At 36.4% G+C, this 16,837-nt stretch overlaps 1 protein-coding gene across 1 annotated transcript in view; it reads right to left on the reverse strand.

The window, feature by feature from the left end:
- LOC140171194 (uncharacterized) overlaps positions 1-16,837 on the reverse strand; it is a 147,945-nt gene that overhangs the window by 61,764 nt on the left and 69,344 nt on the right. Inside the window, exon 6 of the mRNA XM_072194404.1 lies at positions 12,647-12,867. Within this exon, the coding sequence (XP_072050505.1) occupies positions 12,647-12,867 (221 nt within the window). The remainder of the gene's footprint in view (positions 1-12,646; positions 12,868-16,837) is intronic.

A 16,837-nucleotide genomic window follows, 5' to 3' on the forward strand; every position in this document is an offset into this window, starting at 1 on the left:
GAAAATGACACAAAGTTGTTGTATCGAAAGCTTAAGTAATTGAACAATTGTTAGCTGTGTGTACAAGTGAATATGAAGATCTCAGATGCAAGAAATTGTTATATCAATTTCCTTGATTTGAGAAAATATGTGTTTTGATCATAGTTCCAAATAATTTATATGTTTTGGAATTTTTAAAGTAGGGTGTTAATTTAACATTATATGTGATGCGATCAAGCAAAATCAGTCGGAACTCAGAAATATTAAATTTTCTTATAGGATAGTAAAAAGCATTTAGAAAGCTGCATATTGCAGAAAACCCCATTGAAATTGAACAACCAGTTCCAAAGATATGAGCAATTAAAGAGTTTCCAAAAGAACAGGAAAACAAAAGGAAATATTTCCTTTGTTTGGCTATATCTCGAAATCATTATTTCTGATTTCCGACTGATTTTGCTTGATTGCATCACATATGTCAGATGTTACTGGCCTTAACAATGTAAAAAGAACATGGCTTTAAAGGCTTTTGCATCAGAACTCTTCAAATGATCGTTATATTACTGCTAAGCTAATAGACAATTCAATTCAATTTTATTAAATATTATATAATTTTGTTAAAAAAATAACCTGGATTGATTGATATATTTTCAATACATTAAAGGGACATTTCATGATCCACAAACTTTGAAAGGATGTCTTGGGCAATCAAAACATTATGCCTTATATGTAAGAAAAATAATTATCAGGCACAAATCACATGGTTTTATTTAAAACAAACTCATATTGAGCATAAAAATGAATAAAAGCATCCACCGCTCAACATGCAATATTCAAAATTCCCAGGCGCCAAAATTGTCTAGTGCAATGACGTCTAAGTATTCAATGAAGACTGATGACAATTGAGCACAAATAACCATGATGTCATTGAACCAGACAGTCGGCACCCAGGAATATATCGTGTGTTGAGAAACGGCTGTTTTTATTAGTTTTTTAAATAAAACCATGTGATTCGTACTCGATAATTATTTTTCCAACATATAAGGCATAATGTTGTGATTGCCGGAGACTTCCTTTAATATCCCCCACTTTTCTCAAAATAAGTTGGGACTTTCATTACCACCAGAAACCTTTGGCTACATAATTGTGGCGTGTCATGTCAAAAGGAGACAACAACAACAACAAGCAGCATTTATATAGCGCCGTAACATGAGCAAAACACGACCTCGGCGCTTTACAAAAAAAATATCTTAAACTACACATCTTACATTACTAATTTAAACAAATAAACAAAGCAGTATGAAACATGGGGGAAGAAATTAGTCCGGGAATAAATGAGTTTTTTTGGGCAGTATCGTAAATGGAGATATAGCCAAAAATCTGCCCGGGGAGTGATTTTTTCACAATTTGGGATTGTTGCGAATTTGTAATGTTATTAATGTTAAAAATATTGTCTGATAATTTCAGACCGAATATAACCGACATCTTGTATTTTTGAGACATTTTTCAAGGTAATTCCTACTCTCATCATTGTCAATAATATTTTTAAAGACCGATATCTCAATTTCCAATTTTATAATACCACAACTTACAAACTCAATATCTTCGCTTAGGAATGTCCGATTTCATTTGGGAAAACGGCGTTGTGGAGCAAAATATCTCTATATTTAAGATATGTAAAAACCTCAGAATTGATAACCTGCCCAAAAGTGTCTCCTTTTGACATGACACGTCACAATTGTTGTGTGCAAAACCTTTCTTGCAGATTCAGTTGTTTGGTATTTTTTGAAATTCGCAATGTAATACACATTTTATTGCAAATCATTAAAAATTGATATTTTTGATATTTAACAGTACTCGAAGTAAACTTTATAAATCTGATGATTTATATTAACGTGTATGTAGGTGGGATGAAAAGTCGATGATCAATTGAAATTTTGACTTTAGATTGAAGATATGGATTTTTTTCCCAAAACACCAAAAAAATTAGGTCTTTGGGGAAAAAAAATCCATATCTTCAATATGAAAGGTCAAAATTTTCAATTGATTGTTGGCTTTTCCTCCCAGCTACATACACTTTAAGAAAATATCATTAGATTTATAAAATTTACTTCGAGGACTGTTATATATCAAAAATTTGAAAAATATCAAATTTGTATAATTTGTCATAAAATTTGTATTATATCGTGATTTTCAAAAAATGAACATTATTTGATATCAGAAAGACATGCTTCGTATTCAAAATGCAATTCGATACGTCCGAGGTGCTCTCATGTTCCATAAAAAATACTGTCGAAACGCTCAAAACGCTCATTCCAGATCCCTTAAGGGGGTACTACACCCCTGTGGTAAATTTGTGACTATTTTTGATTTTTTCTCAAAAAACAATAACACACTGGTAATAAAAGTTATGCATAGTATTGGGGCAAGGAATCCAATTACTACACTGAAATTTCAGTGACTCAAGTCAAGCGGTTCAGCACATGATAGGAAACGAGGTACATCCTAGCGGTACCTTATTTCTTATCATAAATAATAAACCGCTTGTCTTGGGTCACTGAAATTCCAGTGTAGGAATTGGATTCCTTGCCCCTATAATATACACAAATTTTGTTACCACTGTGTTATTAATTTTTGAGCAATATGCAAAAATAGACACAAATTTATTGAGGGGTGTAGTACCCCCTTAAGGAAATCGGATAGCAATGTTTAGATCTTTTGGGGAAAATGTATATCTTCAATACAAAAGGTAAAATTTTTCAAATGATGGTCAGCCTTTCCTCCCAGCAACATACACTTTTAGTACATAGGCCTATCATTAGATTTATAGAGTTTACTTAGAGAACTGTTCAATGTCAAAAACTGCACTTTTTCATGGATATCTACTGAAAGAAGCCATAAAAAGGACATGCTGGAATTACAAAATACTCCATTAAGAGACAACTTATAGCACAAATCAATTTATTTGTTCAAAATTGTGTAAGATATTTTACTCCAGAAATTAATTTGATGTAAATGTTATTCGTTTTTAAATTGGGACAAAGCTTACATTTGAAATTAACAAAAATAGGAAATGAGAAATGTTACTAAGCTCAAGTTTTTTAATTTTACAACTCAGTGAAGGAAAATGGTGTTCAGTCTAATAATTTATGCCTAAGTCTACCTAACCAGCTGCGAAGTCAATGGAGTGAGCAAATTGGCTTAGCATATAAAGATGATCTTATCTCAGAATCTATGATTTAATAAGTACAGCGCAATATGAGTAGCTTTAAGCTATGTATACATTGTATGGTATCTAATGATATTGGGCAACTCCACACACAAGACCAAATGCACATCAATGCGCATTTCTGATAATATGTGGATCATTGTGGACTACTCTTGTGCTCGCAGATGACATCATGCCATGAACCCCGCACACACACATGACTTTATGCCATGAGTAGGGACAAGCGATTTGCACAGAAAAAAAGCAAATTGCGCAGAAATGCATGTAAAAATTACGCGGAGATTCCTTGGAACTTTTATACATAAAATATACATATAAAATACTGGAAGAAAAAACAACATGTCAAAATATTAAATTATATACCGTGTCATGTATTGTAGGGTAGGCCCCTATATGTTTTTTAACATTATGATATCTAAATCACACAATTTGTGGCAATTTTTGACCATTTTAGGCATTTTGGTGGCCATTTTGAAAAGCACCCTCTATCTGGAGTTTCCCACTATTTGACCATTTCATACAAAAAAACACTTTCAAATCATATTTCCTGTGATATGGTCATGGAATCACTATTTTCACCCCTACTATATGTACATCCCACAGAATTAGAGAAGTACCCCCAATACGCGAAAGTAAGCAACACTGGTACGAGACAAATTAGCAAATGGTTACATTCGTGTGTTTGTTAATCTATCATTACATTACTGTGACGCTTCAAACAAGGCTGGTATTTCAATACAGATAAACAAAAGACCATTTTTGTTCACATTTCATAGTGAATTGGGCGGAAAAATATGAATTTCGCAGAGAAAATGAAATTGTGCAGAGAAAGGAATGTACTTCCAAGAAACATGCTCACTACACAATCATTTCCCAGATGCGGATCCAAGTGCCATGTAGATGATTGGTTTTATTAATGCGGATTACAGGAGTGTGCACTGATGCAGATATCACCACCCATGTGGAGCTACCCACATCACCAATGGCACAGTACATAGTTGCCTCTCTGTTTTTAGGTAAACATAACTGGTTTAGTTTTTCACAAATAGGGCTAATATATGATAGGTTGTGTTGGGTTTTCTAGGTAAATTGCTATCTTCTGAAGATAGCAAAAGTAAATGAAATGCCTGTTGATTTCTATGTCAAGCCTGGTGCGGAACTTTCAAAATGGAACTATTTATTTCCGAGACAAAATTCATCAGCTTGGAAAAAAAAAATACTTTGTGGTACCTTTTTTTTTGAACAATTTTATTCAAGAAAGTGGATCTAACGGTATAACAACTTTTGTTACGCCATTACATATCAATCCTCCATGCAATTAGTCTCAGATTACCTTGTCCTATAACAAGGGCAAGGTATTGCTATTGGGCTATTCCAGTTAATAATAAAATCCATACACCCCTATGGAAGACAATTAATCTCCCATTTCAGGTTTGAAAACAAATTAACCAAATTTATGTTTTAAGATCATACATTAATTATGGCTTTAAGTTGTAGTATTAATTTGTAAGTTATGTATTTTAGCATATTCTCTGTAAAGCGCCTTGAGGGGTTGTGTAAAGTGCTATATAAATGCGGTTTTGTTGTGTAAATTTCAAATCCAGCCACTCATTCAGGTAACCCCATTTGAGATTCACACTCCCTATGTGGAAGATAAAGGTCCCATCTGTCATAGAGGGTGTATGGATTTCAACTGGAATAGCCTATTTCTATTCATATTATTCTAAGACACCAGATCTGTCCTGTTTTAATCATATTCTGTGTGATGAGAGTGAAACAAAACCTTGTGATTTACTAAACTAGTTCTGAGAGTGAAACAGCAACCCTGTCCTTTATAATACTGAACTGATTTTACAATCACGTTTCTGCAATCAATACCAGTAAAATAAGAATGGTCAGTTCACACGTTAGAGACCTATATAACTTCCATCCTTAGTTTGATCCAACACAGATTGAGCAGAAGCTTTTACTATGCCAATAATTGTCTCCCGAGAGTGGGAAAAAAAGTCCCAGGCCAAAAAAACACTTTAGATTGGTGTAACATGACCATCTCTAAAATAGCCCTGAGCGAGCTGACAGTACAAGTTCCTAAAATTTTGACCCAAATATAGAATAAAACAAGCCACCAAACATAACCAAAAGAATCACATCAATATCTCATTATATTTGTACCAAATGGCTCATAGGGTCTTTCCAATCTTCAATAAAAAGCATTACAGGACTGTGCTGTTGTTGTCATCTATTAGCTATCTCACAGTGGTATGAAATTAGATATCATTAATATCACACTGAAGAAAATGATGTATAGGTCTACTTCTTAACTACTTCAAACAAGATTTCACAAGTTTTACAACAGAGCTCACGGGACAATAAAATTACGTTTCACACGACACTGCATAGTCTGAAAATATAAACTAATGAGCAGAAAGGTGTTGTTAAACGATGTCTTCCACATTATTTAAAAACCTGACGTTTCATACAAAAGTACTTGATCAGTGACAATTTAGAGAGGATTAGTAGTGGGACTCTCTATATTGTCACTGTGATGAAGTACTTTTTTATGTAAGGGTTTTAAATAATAAAGACATCAATCAGGTTTGTTTATCAAATAAACAATATTGCATCTTTCACATCACAGGACTTCAGTGGCGGTGCCAGGGGGGCTTTTGCCTGCAGTAGCCCCCCCCCCCCCCTTCAGTAACAAAACCCAAATTTTGAAAAATGCCACTTCTTGTGGCAATTTTGGGCAAAATTTGTTAATTTTGCCCCTCCTGAAATTCACATTTCCCCCATTCCCACCAAAAAATTCCTGGTACCGTCACTTTTGAACACTGATCCAGAAATCAGTTTCACGGGAATATCTGATGAAGTCGTCTGATGTGACGGTCAAAATATTGTAGTGAGCAAACAAAACTTACTTTCTCTTGTCAAGCAAACAATATAAATTGTTTTATAGAAGACACCATCGAACAGCACCTTTATTATTCATGATTTTTTAATTTTGATCGAGCATGTCCTTATCCAAGCAACCTATTACTTTAATGCTCTGTGTGCTAGCCATAGGCTTCAACATAAAAAGTCCAAAGTTTTGAGATGTTTTCTCAAAATATCCAGAGCTGTCTTAAAACCACTGAACCAATACTAGGCTTGTTTGTACTCATTTTGATGTATTTTTCATGCTGATTCCAAATATGGCCATGAAAATTTACAATTCTGAATTTTATTTAAAAATTAAATTTGTCGTCTGCAGTCGACACCCGCGTGGAGAGAATTGAGCAGCTTTAAACTTAACATTGATCCATAATATGATGATCAGGAGTCCTGCTCAGGCGGTGTATGCAAGTATTTTTCCTCAGGTGGTGTGCGTCTAGTCTATCTCTTATGTGGTATTTGTATACTGTGCAATTTCTCAGGTGATGTATGCACTTCTTTATGATGCTATTTACACAGTGTTTCCTGTCTCTAAGTAGATATGTTACCATTATTACTGAGGCTCATCTAAGGTTTTATGTTTGCTGTAAACAGTCGGTTTGTATCATTCAAAGGTGTACACAGACAGATTCCCTGTGCTCATGGTGCTCTTGAGTACTCATGTTGTGACTTTGGTATATGTGGCCAACCTATGTGTATCAGCATATAGAGTGTTAGTGATTGAGGTTTTCAATGGGGCTCCAACATGAATAGAGATGAGGGGCAATACAACTTGAGTAAATAAGCAGGAAACTGTCTGTCTAACTATCATTAGCTCTGACGTCTTCATGTACAAAGCAAAGGCTGTCCATTTGTATAAAGGGTAACATAGCAGGATTCCCCTTGCCCAGATATGCGAGTAGAGCCTGTATTTACTTAAGAAATGGTGAGTCATAAAAGACTTGTTTAAAGAAGATGTCTATTTCTATCTGAATATTTTTAGTGGCTCTGAAAAGAGCTCTTCAAACGGACTATCAGCCCCTTGGATACTGAAAGACTGGGTGCTCTGCAAGAGTCATTCAAAATAGGTTACCACTAGTCTTGGTCCAAGCCAGTTTTGCTCCTTTGTGAGTTTGTCACTAAAGAAACTGTCTGGCAACAAGCTCAAAATAACTATCACTGATTGGTTTATGAATTTCCATATAAAAATGTTTCCAATTGGCTATGGAACCATATGACTACAGAATCAGGATTCATGGGTACTCTGTCTATGGACATAAGGTACTCCTGTGGTACCAAGAGAACAGACTATAGGCCGTTTCATCTCAAGTTGAGAGTAATGCCATGTTGGATTTCACAGTGGCAGATTCTAATCCCATGCGCTAACCTATTTATCCCCCGAGGTGTATACACATGTGTTGAAGGGCTATTTGTCTGTACGCACTGATTTGAATCTGCCACTTCAAAATCCAACATGGTGTTACTACTCTCAACTTGAGACAAGACACACTATATCATTATGTGTAAACCTGAATGACGATGTCTACTCAATGTATTGCTATAATGTTCTTTTATGTCTATGATACTCAGTAAGTATTCCAAAGAGGAGACAATTTCAATTTTGATAAAAATGACATGACAGTGTCTACTTTAAGTATCACCATAACATTCTCTATGACAGTGAAAACACAAGAGTAGACCATGGGAAAGGTACACAGGAAATTAGAATCTCATGGCAAAATATGAAAGTACCTACTTGGTGTATCACCATTTAATGCTTTGCGTGCTAGCCATAGTCTTCAACATAAAAAGTCCAAGTTTTGAGATATTTTCTCAAAATATCAAGAGCTATCTCAAGAACCACTGAACCAATACCAGGCTTGTTTGTACTCATTTTAATGCATTTTTCATGCTGATTCCAAATATGGTGATGATATATTACAATTCTGAAATTTTTTGATTTTTTGATTTTTTAAAAATTTGTTGTCTGCTGTTGACACCCGCGTGGAGAGAGTTAATGCATATTTGTTAGTCCAAATTCAAGTAACCAGCAGGAAAGTTGTCTTCCACACTTTCAATTGTGCTATAAATTAATCTTTTTATTTGATATGAACCATTTTTCATCTTCATCACTTCATTTTTTAAATTAAAGTTTCCTTCTTTTGTTTTTCCTTTTCATCTCACATGACAACTTCTAACTCATACTAGTCTGTTCCTTGCATCGTGTATTTCACCTTATTATATATGATAAAGTATCCCTCGGTGATCCCCTTGTTGATAGTGCAGAAAATTACTTTGTTAAAAATAAATATAATTTCTGATGTTTGCATGTTTTTCTTGCTATATAATTGAAATACGATATAGCTTTTGAGAGAACAACTGCACACCATTTGTATCAGGCTGAATACATATCTATAAATACACTCACATTATATAAGCAGGAGTCAATTTCATTATTTTAAGTTCAACACTCATATCCTCAGAGAGCTCCTCTCGGATAGATGCAAGAGCTCTATTTGGAGAGCTAACTTTTGTTTTATTCATAATTTCATAATTACCATCCCTCTTGAGTTCTTGACAAAGCATATTTATTCTGAGTGAGTGTGGGAAGGTTGTAACTGGTAATGGCTGCCTTATATCAGTGCATGGAAGGCTCTAGTACTTCCATGATCAGTGTACACAGGTATGTTACTACCAAACTTGAGGGGAACCAAATTAGAGAAGATTCACACTAGCCTGACTGATTTACATTAGTAGGCCTACCCTGCCAGGCAAACCAAAAGTCATAATACCCTGGGCCAGTGCCGATTCAGGCTGACAGCAGAATGGGGAGGGGGATCATTACAAGTTGCTCATTTAACACAATTTTAGGCCCAAAACACCCAATTTTAGATTTTTGAGCCCTTCCTTTGCACCCCCTGAAAAAAAATACCTGGTTCCCCCACTGCAAGCATAATTGCTGTGTACTCAGTATAAACATAGACATGATCCTTCACTTTCAAGTACATGTATGTTTTCTCGCTGAGCCATTGTTTTCTATTGAAAAGCAACGGGTAATCACTAATGAAAAGTGACGCAATGCTCATCCCTGTTGCAATTGTTTCATACTAATCATGGCATTTGCAGAATTGTTTTTGCAAATTTCATTAAAATATTTAAAATACCACAAAGTACATTTTTACGACATCTGCTGATCTTGATCATTTATATTGTTTTGAATTAAATGACATTTTTGTACTTCTGAAAGCTGATGATCAAGAGAAGTAATTATCAATTTGCAAATAATAGTTCCAGTTGGTGGGCAATGCAGTTCAGGTGACAAGTGCGTGACATCGCACGAGAGTGGACATTTTCAACTCGCACGAGCAACATCACTCTGAAAAAGAAAGTAAATAAAGGGCATTACATGCAGATTAGTTCACTGGATTTGAGTCTCAAACTATCAGTGGATTCAATTCAGTGTGGGATACTGGTCATTACCGGTATTTGAGCTTAAATACACAATTTAATGCTGCATGTGATCGTCATGCACAAGGAAATCTTCTAGTTACAGTAATTTTATCCAAACATTTTTTTCCAAAGTCACTGTATTCTATCCAGGAATATTCTGCAAATGATTGTTACATCTTCAATAATTTTGTTATATAAAGGCCAAAGAAAAATGGTTGGTCTCAGAAATTTTAAGATTTGCGCATTTGTTTTGTTTGTAAAATATTTGACGTATATGCTACATGAGATTTATTATTATTTTGTATATTTTGGATAAATGTTACATTTTTGGCACCAAAAACAAAAGGTATGATATGTGTCATTATTATTATGTTTTGATGAATCCAAATATGCAAAAATATTGGATCCAAACATAATAATGATAAAATTGTAAGTTTTGCACCCATTGGTCTTGCTATGAGTTTGAAAATATTGGACTTGACTACATCTCGTCCAATATTTGAGAACTCATAGCTTTACCAATAAATATGGACTGGATTGATCAAATTTTGCATCAAACACATAAGGTGTGTACCAATGGTGAAGGGCAACATTGATATGGCCAAACTACTGTAAAATATGCAAATTTCTCTGTATACACACATTTATCTTGCTACGTTTATTTTGGAGGTAAGACAGTTGGATCACATTGCAAATTTTACCCAATTGGAACCTTTACTCAGTACACTAAGCTGTTAAATGTAGCAAATCCAATTGCACACATTTCTGCAACAAATAAAGAGCTTCCATACGGAAAAAATGAGTATTCCTTTTATCTCGAACTTTCCTTTTTAATTTATGATGCTAACAAATATTTCATTTCATTAAGGCTATAATTTGTTAACTCTCCAATCTCAATTAGCGTCATTCAAATATGATGAATTACGCAAGTAGCATAGACCAATGGCAATGACAATTACTAACACAACAAGCTTTGGACAACTTGTTATGTTTCATCCACAATGTAACTTTTTATTTTGGATAGGTATAAAAGTGGTTTGATGAGTCAGGACCACGAGCCATGTTTTATAAGTAACAAATCTAAAGTGCATCAATTTTAGACATATTTGCTCCATTACATCCACATCGTCAAACCTATTCTGCCAGGGAATTTGTTTAATCTGTCCATAACTGAACCTAGTATACTTTAGTAACTAACAATGTGATCCTAATAAACTTGTTGAACAACATGAAAACATATTCAGAATATACATATATATATCACAGGTCTGTGTCGTATCTAGATGACATTCCTCTGTATAAAACAGATCAAGTTTGCTCCGTATTAATATACACCTATGAAACCGATGCTCTTTCACTTTTCCTCTGTGCATTCAGTGAGAAGAGAGAAGGCAGCTATGTAGATATACAACCCTATTGCATTCCTTCATATCATATCATCACAATTTACATGATTGCTAAGGCTTCCCATGATGCACTTGGTTCAACAAAAAAATGTCATATAAATGCACATTTTGTGATCATAAAAAGCTGGTCATATCACCCAATCCGGTTGGGTACACAAGTTTGGGTCGATCCTTCATGTAATTATTTTGTGTAATCTAATCCTAACTCTATTACCCTAAGCCTAATCATAACCCTAATCCTAACCATAACCCTAACCCTATTCCTAACCCTAATCCTAATCCTAACCCTAAACTAACCCTAACCTTAACCCTAACCATGTAAAATTACATGAAGGAATAACCCAAGTTTGGTTTGGGTGGGGATGAGATTCTAAGAATCCAAAAGTGGAATAATATTTATTACAAATTTTTAAACTTTAAGGCCTAAATTTTTGACTAAATTTAACCAGGGACCGTATATTACACGGTCCCTGATTTTACACAATTTTGCAACATTTTTGAAAATTATTTGGGCCCCAGAGAGGCAAAATTGACCTAAATAGGGGGTGGGGGATTTTATACCAGAAGCACTATTCATGATACCCATACATACATTTAATGTATTACATTCCTCTAATATTTATTTCTGAGTTTCCTTTCGTTCTCTTGTCCGTATTTTTGCTTGTATATCAATTTCAAATTTTCCAACTTCAGCTACAATCCCGGTCATAAGTAGTTAGAACACTTGTGTCAAAGTAGGACTGTTTGAAACCATATTTCTGTTATACTTGACATATTAAAATTTTGCTTTCTTTGGTGTGAAGTCTGAACCCTTCACTACTACTACAGCCCTTCCCTTTCTCTACCAATCAATGTTGGATGTTTCTAGGGGTGCATGACCAAAAAACAACTACCAACATTGATCAGGGGAATGGGGGGCATATTTGAAGTGCCCATGTTAAAGTGTTCTAACAATTATTATACCCGGGATTGTAGCACTGGATCAAACCGAGTCATAAATATAAATCTGTTAATCTTGATCTTGATCTTGATACTGCCCAACACTCCTTGAGGAGTCACTTGGATAGGTTGAATTGTTGTCACAATGACCTTGACTCTTTCCTTTTATTGTGCCCTTTGACCCCAATCACTATACACCCTATATGAAGCTTGGTTAGATGGATTCTCGTGACCAATTTAATGATAAGTTTATGATATTTGATGCAGAAAAAACATTTTGACCTGTTGCCTCTAGTGCCCCCTATATGACCAGCCATATACAGTGCTTCAATTATGAGCTAAAATAGTCAAACACACATCCCCACACACAAGATCACTGCCCACAATAAAATATAGATAAATATGCGCATTTGTTCTTTTAATTTTTGGTTTTATATTTGTTCAGCAGGACAATAAGCAGTCTAAAAAAAAGGGGGGAGTGGGCAACAAATAAAAGTACGGTACTAAACACAATCTGATCCAATAATGCCAATGGAGGCAATTTTGAAAACTGAATTATTATCATCAACTTTATGCTGAAGTCATTTCACTCCTAGGATACTTGGATGTAATAAATATTTTTGCTCCCATACTTATATCACCAATATCACCATTTGCTTGATGGATCGGAGCGTATCACAAATGAAAATGTAATAAAATGAAGAGATGCATTGTGGGATTTCCATTTCAAACTTACCATATTACTGAAAGTAAAACCAAGTCTGTGTGGATTCAAAGCCATCCAAGCATCAGCATATGAAAACACTTCAGCTTCCAATGTTGGGTTTTGACGAAATGCTACCTTGGGACACTTGTTCTGAGCTGAGAAGTATCCCCGAAGGAGGCCCTCGAGGGGCCACTCGTAGGTTATGTATGTGTTGAAATCCCCTAAGAGGATCGAGTACTTTGGTTTTGTTTCTGAAAATGAAAATAGAGAGGGGAAAAAGGTAAACAACTTGCACCTGTGCGAAATGGGATATGGGCATTGGAATTCCTTGCTAAGTAATGATATTATGTCTGGTGTATCAAGGGGCCGACACCGTAGACAGCAAGATATTACGGTTCTGATAAGAGATTATGGTAGAAAATTGGGACAAGTATTAAATTTAGCCAAAATATGATACTCTCATCTTTGCCAACTTAGTTTATTTCATTCACTGCACAAAGATGTTTATATCCCATTCTGGTTCAGGTGGATTTCAGTTACAAAAATTAAATGCACCTAACATTCATACCAAAAATTATATTACATACATCAGGGCCTAATAGTATTTTTAGTGATTTGCAGAAAGTTATTTACATTTTAAATGTGTTCTGAGCATTTCTGATAAAAACAAAAAACATGCAATTCAACCAATATCTTAAAATTCACAGCATAAAAAGAATAAACAGGATCAAATTATTTGTACGGTTTGTGAAACTACATGAGATTGTAAGTCAACCTATCTAGCTAGCTTCTTCGCTGTCACCATTCTGGCTTCTTTACTGTCACCATTCTGGCTTCTACACCATCACCATTCTGGCTTCTTTACTGTCACCATTCTGGCTTCTACACCATCACCATTCTGGCTTCTTCACTGTCACCATTCTGGCTTCTACACTGCCCGGCCCCGCAGCTCAACACTAAAGTTGGCAACCATGAGAGTTACCAAATCTTTCAAAGACCCCCCTTTGCAATAATTTTTCATCAAATTTACCCCCTTTTTCATCCAAAATCGAGGACAAAATTTGGGAAAAAACAACCCTTTTTTGTGGTTTTCAATGACTAGAATTTCAAACACCCCTTTTCAATGACTAGAATTTCAAACACCCCTTTTCAATGACACTAAATATTAACATAAAATTACCGGATTTTCCCAAATACCCCTTTTATCCTAATTGCGCGGACAGTGCAAATGAAATACACCAGTTTAAATGAAATACCCCTATTTTGCCAATTTTGCGGTCCTCGCTACTGGTAAAAAAATTACCCCTTTTCCGCGCTATTTGGTAACTCTCATGGTTGCCAACTTTTGTGTTGGGTTGGGGGCCGGGCTGCTTCTTCACTGTCACCATTCTGGCTTCTTCACTGTTACCATTCTGACTTCTTCACTGTCACCATTCTGGCTTCTTCACTGTCACCATTCTGGCTTCTTCAATGTCGCCATTCCAACTTCTTCACTGTCACCATTCTGGCTTCTTCAATGTCACCATACCGGCTTCTTCACTGTCACCATTCTGGCTTCTTCACTGTCACCATTCTGACTTCTTCACTGTCACCATTCTGGCTTTTTCACTGTCACCATTCTGGCTTCTTCACTGTCATCATTCTGGCTTCTTCACTGTCACTATTCTGGCTTCTTTACTGTCACCATTCTGGCTTCTTTACTGTCACCATTCTGGCTTCTTCATTGTCACCATTCTTGCTTCTTCACTGTCACCATCTTGCTTCTTCACTGTAACCATTCTTGCTTCTTCACTGTCACCATTCTGGCTTCTTTACTGTCACCATTCTGGCTTCTTTACTGTCACCATTCTGGCTTCTTTACTGTCACCATTCTGGCTTCTTTACTGTCACCATTCTGGCTTCTTTACTGTCATCATTCTGGCTACTTCATTGTTACCATTCTTGCTTCTTCACTGTCACAATTCACTGTTGCCACTCTGGCTTCTTCACTGTCACCATTCTGGCTTCTTTACTGTCACCATTCTGGCTTCTTTACTGTCACCATTCTGGCTTCTTTACTGTCACCATTCTGGCTTCTTTACTGTCACCATTCTGGCTTCTTTACTGTCACCATTCTGGCTTCTTTACTGTCACCATTCTGGCTTCTTTACTGTCATCATTCTGGCTACTTCATTGTTACCATTCTTGCTTCTTCACTGTCACCATTCACTGTTGCCACTCTGGCTTCTTCACTGTCACCATCCTGGCTTCTTTACTGTCACCATTCTGGCTTCTTTACTGTCACCATTCTGGCTTCTTCACTGTTGCCAATCTGGCTTCTTCACTGTTGCCATTCTGGCTTCTTCACTGTTGCCATTCTGGCTTCTTCACTGTCACCATTCTGGCTTCTTCACTGTCACCATTCCGGCTTCATCACTGCTAACATTCTGGCTTCTTCACTGTCACCATTCTGGCTTCTTCACTGCCACCATTCTGGCTTCTTCACTGTCCCCATTCCGACTTCTTTACTGTCACCATTCTGGCTTCTTCACTGTCACTATTCTGGCTTCTTCACTATCACCATTCTGGCTTCTTCACTGTCACTATTCTGACTTCTTCACTGTCACCATTCTGGTTTCTTCACTGTCACCATTCTGGCTTCTTTACTGTCACCATCCTGGCTTATTCACTGTCACCACTCTGGCTTCTTCACTGCCACCATTCTGGCTTCTTCACTGTCACTATTCTGACTTCTTCACTGTCACCATTCTGGCTTCTTTACTGTCACCATTCTGGCTTCTTTACTGTCACCATTCTGGCTTCTTCACTGTCACTATTCTGACTTCTTCACTGCCACCATTCTGGCTTCTTCACTGTCCCCATTCCGACTTCTTCACTGTCACCATTCCGGCTTCTTCACTGTCACTATTCTGGCTTCTTCACTGTCACCATTCTGACTTCTTCACTGTCACCATTCTGACTTCTTCACTGTCACCATTCTGGTTTTTTCACTGTCACCATTCTGGCTTCTTTACTGTCACCATTCTGGCTTCTTTACTGTCACTATTCTGGCTTCTTCACTATCACCATTCTGGCTTCATACAGCAGGTCCCCCCCCCCAAAAAAAAAAAATTCAATTTTCCCCCAATGCCCCTTCCCCAGATATATCCTGGTGCTGCCACTGACTATAACATTAAATATCAAATGATCAATCATGTGATGATGCTTTTTCACCAACTTGCTGGTATTTTGTTACTTTTGCTATTTTTTGTTGCTGTACCTGCCATAGCAGTTCCGATGGGCCCGCATACAGGCCATCGCTGCCTGTGCTCAGCTGCAAACATAAGGACAGTTTATAGAAAGAAAAAAAAGTATACCAAAATTTTAAATGGATTCAGTTTTTACAATTTGTTGTGGTAAGTTGAATAACTGCTTTTCATTCTGCTACTATGAATATTAACTTGCACGGCAAAAATTCAGATTTGCAATTAAAATCAAAATGTATTCATGCAGTGACACACTTTCATTCTTATAAGTAACAAAGAAAGAAAAACACAGGTTGTTTGTGCCGATGAAATTGTCAATGTGGCTTTCTAAATCCTCACAATGATGCATGGGACACTATTGGAACATTTGAATGCACTGAACCTAACATAACTAACCAATTATTGATTTCTACCGTGGAAATAGGTCGCATGTAATCACGCAACGCAAGTTGTACGTCAGGTAAAATTACACTTCAATTTACAAAATTCTTTCAAATGTTTATCTCAAACGCTACTCTTTGTTGAAAAGGGGGGACTTTAAGTGATGATTACTGACTTGATGCAGACTTGATGATTGAAAACGATGCAATATATAAGAAATTGAGGGTTTCATTTGGCGGTTTCTCAAATTAAGGAGATTTTCCAGACAAGTCATGTTTGCTTGACTGCGTCCCATTTGTGCGACCCTGCACACAGTCTCCACGGATTAGCTTTACATTGCTAAGCATTTTCTAGATTACGACATCAAGAGATTGAGAGAGACAGATATTGCGAGAGAGAGATTGAGAGAGAGATTGAGAGAGAGAGGGAGAGAGAGGGGAGAGAGAGGGGACGAGAGATGGAGAGAAATACCAAAACACAAAACTGAAAGATGGAGGAAGAGAGGGAGGGAGAGAGATGGAGAGAGGAGAGCAGCGAGAGGGAGGAGAGTAGAGGAGGGAAAAGAGTACAGAGAAGAGGAGAGAGAGAGAAAAGG

Source organism: Amphiura filiformis, chromosome 15 (genome assembly GCF_039555335.1).
Source record: "Amphiura filiformis chromosome 15, Afil_fr2py, whole genome shotgun sequence".
Taxonomy (NCBI): Eukaryota; Metazoa; Echinodermata; class Ophiuroidea; order Amphilepidida; family Amphiuridae; genus Amphiura; species Amphiura filiformis.